At 40.0% G+C, this 11375-nt stretch overlaps 1 protein-coding gene across 1 annotated transcript in view; it reads right to left on the bottom strand.

Annotated features, from left to right (window-relative positions):
• Positions 1 to 383: 383 nt before the first annotated feature.
• The window catches only part of mrpl11 (mitochondrial ribosomal protein L11), a 72139-nt gene continuing 61147 nt past the window's right edge, over positions 384 to 11375 (bottom strand). The window contains exons 3-6 of the mRNA XM_037675236.1: positions 9948 to 10043; positions 3884 to 3977; positions 3547 to 3706; positions 384 to 644 (exon numbers count right to left, since the gene is read on the bottom strand). Of these exons, the coding sequence (XP_037531164.1) occupies positions 527 to 644; positions 3547 to 3706; positions 3884 to 3977; positions 9948 to 10043 (468 nt within the window). The 3' untranslated portion in view covers positions 384 to 526. The remainder of the gene's footprint in view (positions 645 to 3546; positions 3707 to 3883; positions 3978 to 9947; positions 10044 to 11375) is intronic.

Genomic DNA, 11375 nt, shown 5'->3' with positions numbered 1-11375 from the left:
TTGTGTTTTTCTTTTCCTTATCAACTTTTGTCTGTTTGAAACAGGTCTCTCTTGTAAATGAGCCCTCGAGGCTCAATGGGAACTAACCTGTATAAATAAAGGCTGAATGAAATGAGCCAAAACCTGAGATTCATATTTTTATTAATGTGCTGAAGCTTTCAGAACTCAGCCTGATAGAAAATGTGTGAAATATGGAAGAAGCCGTCTGCACAATCTGTCTACGAGCCAAACCGCTTCCAGAGGTGTTAATAATAAATAAACCCATCAAAGACATAGAGCTTAAAAAACATTTCCAAAAGCAAAAAATGACATTCTCAGCATCTCGGCTCAAAGGAGATAAATCACTCAGGGTCATAAATGAAACCCGAGAGGATGTTTCTGGCTGATGTAAATGAGGGAAAAGAAAGACGTCACATAACAGGTGACTGTTTATTAATAAACAAAGCATTAATGGTTTTATTGCATGAACGTGTTTCATGTTTAAAGTTCAAATGAACAGGAATGCAGGAGTCGGTGTCGCAGGTTTTCATTTTTTCTTGCTCAACGAAGCTTCGAGTGCAGCGGCCTCAGCCGCTGCTTCGGCTTCTGCCTTCAGCTTCTCCTCCCGCTGCTCGAGGAAGACTTTATACTCATCAGCTGGTAAACTGGAGGAGGAAGAGGAGAAAGAATACTCAGTTATTACAAGAAAATGCAACCTTCCAAAAACACAATTTACTTGGAAAACACAGAACTTCGGAGATGACAAACACAACATCATCACGCTCCCAGAAAATGCTTCGTCTACACCATTAACTCCAAATCATTCTGGGGATCAGCACCCGAGAATCAAAGAGCGATGGCCTCTCTCTACACTCAACACATTACAGCAGCGCTGAACAATCCTCTGGGGAGGAATCCACCCCTAAACAGGCGAAGATACCGATCTCTGCTGTGAGGATACTCACAATAAATCTTAATGTAGCGCAGCAGCAAGAGGTGTTAACGCTGAAGGGGGTAAAACTGTACTTCATTAGGTGAGGGGAAACAGAATAATGTACCTGAAAACCAACAACGAATACTTGATGGGAAAATAAAGCGAAGTGTGTGTTTGTCATACTGATAAATATCTGGATACACGAGGGAAGCAAAGGCAAATGTTCAGCTGCAGAGGAAGCAGGTTTGTTTTGTTGCACCTAAAAAGAAAACTTATAAATTAAAAGTTTTTAATCCATCCATCCATTTTCTTCCGCTTATCTGGGGTCGGGTCGCAGGGGTAGCAGTCTAAGTAGGGAGGCCCAGACTTCCCTCTCCCCAGCCACTTGGGCCAGCTCCTCTGGGGAAACCCCGAGGCGTTCCCAGGCCAGCCGAGAAACATAGTCCCTCCAGCGTGTCCTGGATCTTCCTCTGGGTCTCCTCCCGGTGGGACGTGTCTGGAACACCTCACCAGGGAGGCGTCCACTTTTTACTACGACATCTTTTCCTTCCCTTCACCTCTCTATTAATGTGCTTGGACACAGAGGTCTGTGAACAGCCTTAGCAATTACCTTTTGTGTCTTGCCCTCCTTGTGCAAGGTGTCAATGGTTGTCTTTTGGACAACTGTGAAGTCAACAGTCTTCTCCATGATTGTGTAGCCCACAGAACTAGACTGAGAGACCATTTAAAGGACTTTGCAAGTGTTTTGAGTTAATTAGCTGATTAGAGTGTGGCACCAGGTGTCTTCAATATTGAACCTTTTCACAATATTCTAATTTTCTGAGATACTGAATTTGGGGTTTTCATTAGTTGTCAGTTATAATCATCAACATAATAAACATTTTAAATATATCAGTCTTTCACTTTATGAATGGAATTACTGAAATAAATCAACTTTTCATGATATTCTCATGTTATGACCAGCACCTGTATATCAGTTGTTAGTAACGTTAGCTGTCGTCCTCAATGAAATGCATTGTCTGAGATTTTAACTTCTCTGCATGAAAAAAAAAAGATGCGGCTGCAGTCAACACTAATTAGACCTTCACCACACTGACTGTTTATACAATGAACAGGGAAGAGGGTTTCTTTGTTTAATTTATATTTATGTAACACACTTGATAACATTATGGGGAACAGTGGGAGGATAGAAAATGAGAACGCACAATAGGAAAACTGTTTTTATGACCAGTGCACCACTTGTAAACCATCTGTGGGACTAGGAACAGTGTGGAGCTAATTCGCTTAGCTTCATGGTTGCTAACAGATGCGCTAAATAAACAAGCCCCGCTCCACTCGCTGTTTACTTAGATTGTTGGGGATGGACAAAGCACAAAACTTTCAGCTATTATATCAGTTATCAGCATTCGCCACCCCCTCCCAATATCTGTATCATCGATAGTCAAAATTTTAATATCGGCGGGGCTCTAGTTTCTAATTAAAAAAACAAACACACTGATTATTATCAGAGGAAAACTGCATTCATTACAACAGCAGCAAACCTAAGAAACAGTTACCGGTATATCCCTAGTATTCCTTGAAAGATGCACCAAGATCACCTTTAGTTCAGAAAATATGGAGTTATAGTCCTTCTGGTCAGATTTTGAAAAAGACTATGCACGATACCACCGTCTGTAGCGATTCCTCCTGTGATATGTTGGCGAATGACTCGACTACTGCCTTGATTTTTTGCTCAATATCTGTAAAACTGACTGAGATACAATTGTTTCTGCGTTGGCTAAGGTCTGTCAGCCATTTTGAATCGAACTGACTCCAAATGTTAAACAGTTGTAGATGTACATCCTCTAATTATTTTCTGAAAGTTTCATAAAAATGTGTCCACCGGTTCAAAAGATATTCTGCTAACAGACAGAGTTGAGTCCAATAGTTAACAGTCCAGTTATCTTGCAGTTTGTGAAAGCTTGGAGTTTTTAGTTGGAGCTTCTGACTGCCACTCCAGATTTTAGCTTAATGTCTGTAAAATTGGCTGAGTTGTAGCTATTTTTGCTAAGGTTGATAAGCGGTGGCAGCCATTTTGGACCATGTAGACTCCAAAATTTAATCAACTATACAATTACTTGATTGAACGATCAATTATTGGAATCCATCCAGCAATTTGTGAGATATTTTGCTAACAGACAAAGGCAAAAAAAGTAATTGGCCGCCGTTTGTCTCTCGGTGGTAGGCGATCAGAAAAAACACTTCCAGCCTGAATGCTGTTTTACAAACAAAATAATGGACAATTTGGACTCATTATCAAGCTTTTAAATATTTATTACTTATTACTGTCTTTTGTTTTACCTGTGTAATGCAGTTTGAATATAGCCTGAACAGCTCAAACCTAAAATCATAAATAAATAAAATATAAAAAAAAATTGTGCACATTCATCTCTTTACTGCTGGATGAGGATTTGTGATTTGATGTGTTAAATTAAAGTGAATCCAAACATTTACTCTCTGAAAGTCTAAATGTTGTTGAAGCGAGTGTGGGCCCTCTGCTGACCTCTGGTGGACATTTGGAGGCATTGCAACATGAAACATTAAACCAGGATCTTCTCATTTCTCATTCATCAGATGAAAGGACAGGAACTTACTCATGGACGATCTGTATGCCCAGCGAGCGTGCTGAGCCGATGATGCTTTTCACGATGCACTCGAGGGAGACGTTCCTCATCTTGAAACTCTCGTCCTGAGCCTTCACCTGCGCAATTTCATACACGGCCCTCACTGACACCTTCCCTGCTATCTCATGGCCTTCAAAAATAAAACAGAAAAATAAAATCAACGTATGAACGAGGAAAAGTGTTTGAGTTAGAGCTGCATCCAGCTCTTTTGTCATGAATAGAACAACACCAGAGAGAGAGGCGGAAATTGACGTTGTGGGCAGACGCGTGTCTGTTACAGTGAAGTCTGAGCAGGTGAAGATCTCACCTGTGTTGCTGGCTCCTTTAGCGATCCCCGCCGCCTGTTTGAGGAAGTAAGACACGGTGGGCTGTCCGATCTTCAGATCGTAGGATCTGTCAGGCTGAGGAGATACACAGAAAATATTCAACGCCACCGAGCTTATCAAGGTCAAGGTTTCTTTATTGTCATTCTCATCTTATGTGGCACATGTGGTGGAAGGAAACTGTGTACATAGGGTCCTAGTTACATCCAACAAAAGTATAAAATGTAAAGGAAAAACAGTAATAAGATCTAAGATATGAACTAAGAAAACGCAAAATTTAGAATATACTAAGCACTAATAGTATGAAAAACAATACGCCGAACAACAGCAGCACGAACATGAGTCTGAGTGAGCAGGTGAGTACGAATGAACACGGAAACATGAAATAAATCAGCAGCATATATCATCAAGTGGCATTACTGTGAATAATTACGGTTTATAAAGTTTATTAAGATTTTATACTTCTCTGTTCCCAGAGAGGATCCACCATCTCTAAGGGAGAAAGATTTAGATTCAGAAGTTTTGTTTCCATTTGTTCCCTGAACTGTTAATTAATCACAGTAGTTGCCAAATCCATCTGTTGTCACGTCTCGCTCACACAGCGGCGACAGATTTATGGTTTGAATTTGTTGCGATGCAGTGTTGGTTCTTTGTCGGCCAGAGATAAAATGTTTTCTTTGCTGTGTTTCCACTCTTATAATCCACTAATGTATCAGCATGACTAGAATCTAATCTGTCACAATGGGAACATTTGTTTTTTCCTCTTCTAAAAGAAGACAAGTGATTTATGCGTTGTCTATAAAGAGCAAGTTAAAGATAGGCAAATCAAACGTTTTATTGATTTTATGCAGTGGACTTTTATAAAAACTTCGACAACAAACATAACTGAATTAAGATTTACTGCTATATACTAATTTTTCAAGACAAATTAAGGGATGCATTAAACACTGAGATTCAAATATCTGCTGAAGTTAAATTGACTGTTTTACAAAATGTCATAAAAACATGTAGATATAAAGATTTAAATCACACTCATGTTTTTATTATTAGTTTTATGAGACTGAGAACTGTTGGGCTTTTTATTTATTTATTTTTTCTGCCACGGCTCATTTGTACACGATTCTTAACCAATGGAGAGAAAATTCAGATTAGATTATAAAATATGAAAACACTGTTGAATGAAACATAATTTTTTAAGATACCTAATGATAATATTTAACTAAAACATTGGACCAAATAGTGAAATCCTTTTAACGTGATCCTGTTTGGATGTTGAGCTCATACACATATGTAGGTGCCAGTATTGAAAACAAAAACATAAGTAAAATTAAAAGTCTAGAAATGTTTAAAAAGATGCATATCACCTGCCACCTTTTATATCAGAGTTTTAAACGAAGATTATCTTAGCTGAGGGAAAAAGACAGAGCAGCTTTGGTCAAATCTTCAAAAAATAATGTTATGTGAGATGTCATGCTCAGAGGATGTGTTCAGGATGAGTCTCAGCTGCTACCCCAAAGGAGTTACGGCTTTTTGTGTGTGTGTAATAGCTAAAGTTAGTTAGCTGTGACAGCCATCTTGAAATGGGAAAGCTTCAAAAGTTAATCAGGTGTAATTAAACCCAACGATTGCTACTGAAAGTTTAATTAAATTATGTCCCGTGAAAGGATCTCATTAACCACCGATTCACACGCACTCTAAAACTAAAAACCTTTCGTCTTTTAGAGGTGGGAAATAAATAATAAAAAATATTGTACAAATATTTCTGGAAAAAAAAAGGACTTTTATTTATTTATTTTTTTTAATTCTTGAATTTCTGTGAAACAAAACAAAACAAAATGTAATATAAAGCCATATTTAATAGAAATGCTTATGTTGCTTTAGACATGTTTTGTTCATTTGAAAAGTTTTTCGCCTCAAAAATATTAACTTGAGTATCAGGAAATGTCATGTCCATATTTTTTTAACAATTTTAAGCTTAATTAAACTCCTAATTGTGCCATACTTCTTTCAGTATCAAGCTAATTTTACAGCTTTTGAGGGAAATGTTTCTGCGGGTTCTGTTTGCAAATATCCAAACACCGAATTGTCTCCTAAATACTGCGATTACGATGATTTAAGTGTTTTATCAATCTTCAATCCTTCAAACAAACGTTCACATTTGGACACATGAAGAAACAGGAAGGTAACGATAAAAAAAAAAAAACATTTTAGAGAAACATTTCTTTTCTTTGCATTTAGACTTTACAGCTTCTTTAAGCTCTGCTTCGGCTTCTCTTCCCTGAGAGAAAAACCTCATTAATTGCATGTTTTCCCACAAGAAAACACACAAGCATGCTCTGAAATCACAAAGGAAACGTGCTAAACACGTATCTGATGTCTGTGAGTTGTTTTAAACATTAGTTTAAACTCAACAAGACGATGCATCAGATTTATACCCCGGTGTTTTACAGTCTATTTATTCCTTTTTAAACTGTTTCTGTTCTGTCAGTTCTTCAGTTGAATATTTGGTTTGCTTCTCCTCTTCAACACAGCCTGCTGTAGCAGGAAAAGAAAAACACTTCTGAGTTCGGAGACTGAATCCGACGAGAAAAAAAAAATGGACTAAATCAGAGCGACAATCTGCAGCTGAGTGGTTTTTCTGCTCTGATTCATCACCAAAAGCCTCTTTTAGTTTTGCACACAGCCATTTGATCCACTGATAACATAAAATATGTACCACCCCACTCTGAAGATGATGGAAAATGGATCACTCATAAAATAATACCAAACTTTACAGTAAACAAAACTGACTCGATGAGCTGTTTTTATTATGATTTTTTTTTTTGTCTGCTGAACATCGGCTCAGTTTTTCACCGTTTCCATCGAGTCTCCATGCAAGACCAACATAAAAAATAATCTCTTCAGCCTCTCTGAGTTATTCTGACCTTTTTTCTTTTAGTTTAACTTCACTGCCGGGCTGTGGACCCTTTATAAACCAAAAAGTGACACAATGATCCAGTCAATAAATCATCTGGTAGGAAAAATACTTTGTTTATAAAAAAAAAAAACGCTCAACTGTAGGCTGACTGGAGAAGATACCACAGAGCTGGTGATTTGTCATCAGAGTCATGTTATCTAACACTACTGACCTTTCCCCAGAGAAGAACAAAGTTTTCTCCTTCTAAACAGAAGCTAGCCCTTGTTAAATGTTCAATGAGGGAATTTTGGGGGGTTGCTGCACTGTTTTATTAAATAAAACAAATGTTTACTGCAGAGGTTTTTCTGACGGGCAAAATGAGAAAGTGAAAAATACAGAAACTGCTCCTGTGCAACAACAAGCACAGAGAGAGGAAGGACGTTAACTCACTGAAAATAATGAGGAAATCGTTTTGGGTTGTGAGTAATTCATCTTACTAACAGTTAAACAAGAAGAGATTAGCTCGGTGTGGCGTTTAAAGACTGTAAACAAACAGAAAGAGCTGCCTGGCTGTGTCTAAATGTGACTGAATCTCTGACAGAAGACATCTTTTTAACTTCTATTTGTGTAAAACTCATCGCTGCGTCGTTGTTTCAGTACCTAACTTCGTTCAGGGCTTGTACCAAGGGTTATCAGAAGAGAATAAAAAAGCATTTTATGGATTGTCTGAACAATTCATGTTCATGCCTGAACTTATTTATTTTCTCACTTGCCCTCGAACAAGACAAACATTTTACTTCCCTCTCCTGCCTTCCTCCCTCTTTGTCCTGTGTATCAGAGATTCTCTTTACACGTCTTCCCAATCGCAAATTATTATTATGGATCTGGTCAGCTGGTCTCTCAACACAATTGATACAACTTTTTTTCAAGAGACAGGGTGCTGGAGAGCCCTCATGCCTGGATGGATGCATGTAGCTAGATAAGACGTGTACAAACTGGATTTATGATAACAAGGTTTCTGCTTTTTGGAATCTGTGGATACCTAGGATATCGACAAATTAGGAAGACGTCGGGAGCAGCTTCGGCCATGGTAAAGCTGCCAACCTCATGTGATGGATTAATTCGGGCTTCGAGCTCTCAGACTCATATGCTGTGCAAGCGCCCTGGAACTCGCCAGCATGATGGATTCGACCCTGGAGAAAAGCCAAAGCACAGACCGGTGGAACGTCCACTGGCTGTTTGGATCCACCATCGAGAGTTCCAGCAGAACTGAAGGCAGACAGGAACCAGAGTCTGAATCTGGCCTCTCCGATTGGACTTGGAAGGCCAACTTATCTCAAATTGCTCTTGATGGATATGTAAATAAAGAAGCTTTGCTCTGTCCACGAACGCTTATCAGAGCTGTCCTGACTGACAGACACTGTAACATCTTATCAGGACTATGGAAACTATATGGAAGTGTTCAGGGACAAAACTCACCGTCTCGTCGTCCATGCATATATGTTGCTTGCTGCGGTAGATTTTTTTGATACCTTAAACCGTGCCCTGTCAAGGACACGGTGTGAGAGATCTATTTTTTTTTATACCTTTCTCTCCTTATGTTGTCTTCCCTTTTTCTACCTAAGCAATGAGGGCAGCACTTCTCAGAAGCTGCAGCCCCTGTACACCTTCGTCCATCATTAGGACGGCTGTACAAAACGTAATTTCACTGTACTACTTAATGCACTGACAATAAAGCTGATTCTGATTCTTCTGATTCTGAACAAAAGCTCAAAGTTTCTATAATACACTCGTTGTAAAATAGAACCTGAAAGAGGCTTGTACTTCAGGTCTGTTAGTGTACAGAATAAATAAATGTGACAAACGTTAGTCGGAAAAGAGGTTTGGGAAACCAAACAACCAGATGTTGTACGTTAGGGTGGAAAAACATGGAGGTAAGAAAAGTCAGTCCGTTGTCATTTCAGTTTTTGAGCTCCATAACAGCATCAATTCTTTCTCCTATGCTCTACAAAAGCTTCCTTTAGTGAACAAAGTCAAAGATGCAGTAGTTATTTCTTGTCAGGGCAGCACTCGCCTTTGTTGCTAGAGCTGATATTTATTTGTTGAGTGTGTGCGTCTTTGTTTCTGACATGCATTCAGCTGTCTCCTGGCTGTGGAGCCTGATAAATGGCCCACTCTGCTGTATCTCAATCAGCTTTACAGCTCAACACCAACACAGAAAGAATGAAAACAGCTCCTCTGCATCTCAAGACTGCAGAAGAATCCTGTCAAACAGGTGCAGGAACCTCCGTGTCTCCAGACTGAGAGGCGGCTGCGTGCCGTTTACTCAGTTGGCGCTTGCAGTAAATTTAAAAATCGTTTCTGCTTTCTATGTTGTGTCACAGAGATCTAACATTGCCAAATGAAATGCTGTAATGCACAGCATACAAATGAGATGCACAAACCCACCGTTTTTACAGTGAAATCACCAAATGTCCATGTTTTTATACCGGCGGACAGAGCCAAGACGACCCTTCCCCCCTCTCTGGTCTTAATGCTAAAGCTGCTGCACCTGAATATATCAGCGCTATCAATCTTCTCCACGATGAACTGTTTTGAAGAGAGATGAAAACAGCTGTAAACATGATGCACCATCATATTTAATCCCATTAAAAGCCACCAGTAGATGGCACTGATGGATAGCTGCAGCTGTGGTGGCAGAGTAGTTGCTGGATATTGCATGTCAGAGTAAATTCATGCCTTTTAAAGGATTAGGCCTCCCCTTTTTACATCCCAAATCTCATTATAGCACACATTCAGCCAGCTGGGAGGACACAGCTTCTGATTTAAAACAACACAAAAAGGCAGGAGGGTGGTACTAAAAGTACAAAAACGCAAAAAACAATATGTGTCTGAGTGGAGAATAAAACGCACAAAATTACGACACTCATTTTCTGAGTAAGTCACATCTCCTGCATGTGTTTAATGCCTCTTGACTCCAAATTCCTCTGGGTATTGCTTCCTTAATGAATGCAAATGGAAAGGCTTTCTTCAGCGGTGGAGTATGAATAATGGAAGTGCTGTGGAGATGTTTTGCAGCTTGTGGAATTAACGTCGCTCGTGTGAGGGATGGTGTTAAGTGGAAAGGTGAGGGATGGGTTAAAGAGACGCACCTTCACATGGATCTTGACCGGGATAGGGATCCCCTCCTTTATCTCTTTGGTTAGCTCATTGAAGTCCTTGCAGAACTGTCCGATAGGGATTCCCCTCTGCATTTGGAAAAAAACCAACAAAAAGTGAAAAAAGGTGGTGACAGGTTGCTTTAAAATGTATGAGCTCACAAATCATTCAGCTGAATATTACTGGTGTCACATTGCGCTGTCAGAATACAGATGCCTGGGCTGCTGTCAGTCAATCAAAGCTTCAGACGTTTTGACAACGCACACAAACAAACGGTTCAGCAGTCGAGTGCGCGCTCGTGCGCGTGAGGCCCACTGTTTTTCCAACAAGTGTCTGTCACGAGAGCTATGACTAAATGCATGTTGGAGCCCAGAGCCAGAGGAACCCAGTGATGAACGAGCTCCCATTTTCTGGCTCCTGCAAGGCCGTCTGGAGTGAGAGCAAAATGGATGGGTGACATTAAGTCAACACCCGGCCAGCGCTGCTCCTTTGCAGCATTCCTCTTTGGAGATGAATTCAGTGGCAAAGCCTAATAAAGAATCTAATTAATACAGCTGAAATTTAAACTGACCTTCACCTGCCATCCTTCCCAACGGCAACACACTGATTGAAGCGTTCATTTTAGAAATGAGGGTGGGGTGGGAAAAAAACGGGGTTTTACACACAGTTTAATGGAGTTGTGAAGCTTTATTGCTCAACAACAGAGCACACACACAGAGCGGAGCACATTCTAATAATGGATCTGATGAAAAGTCAGTCAACCTGAGACATTCGTCAATGACAGGCTGGGGATGACTTTTATTTGAAGTTAACGGAGCGGTAAGCTCTCTGAACATCATCTTCACTACGGGTTTCAATGAAAAAAAACAACAAAAGGACCTGATGAATGCAAATCAGCCACTCGATCTGCATCACTCCATCACTCCATCATCAGCGTCTAAAATGCTCCTCATTACTCACTCGCATCTCTTTGCATCCACGAGCCTGATAATAACAACAAAGCCATTGTTTTTTGACACGTTACACAAGTGATGTGCTGGAATAACGTGGTGGGTTATTGTTTCGGCTCACGGGTGCTATCTCGATTACAAGAGCATACAAGAGAAATGAAACTATGTCCCTGGAGTCCTCACTAGGCTTTACCTTCCCTCCTTTTACACTAATTAACATAAATCCAATGGGGATGCCTTCTACTCTTTCACTTTGACTCCCATAAAACAACACAGGAAAGGTAAACAAGCAGCGAGGAGGCACTACAGGAAAGTCTAATTAAATATGGATTAATATAAAGGCTGAGATGTCGGGTATGAGTCAAAGCAAACCCTCGGGCTCTGCCTCATATGTTCAGCTCCTGCTCCTTCCCTTCTGTTCAGTCCCCATCAGATAATGATCTTGCCTTCTGACTCAGACAGCTTTTCATG

This window comes from Nematolebias whitei, chromosome 4 (genome assembly GCF_014905685.2).
Source record: "Nematolebias whitei isolate Nwh7 chromosome 4, NemWhi1, whole genome shotgun sequence".
NCBI classification, from domain to species: Eukaryota; Metazoa; Chordata; class Actinopteri; order Cyprinodontiformes; family Rivulidae; genus Nematolebias; species Nematolebias whitei.
The sequence above is the reverse complement of the archived record's forward strand: the minus strand, read 5'-3'. Positions and strand labels throughout refer to the sequence as shown.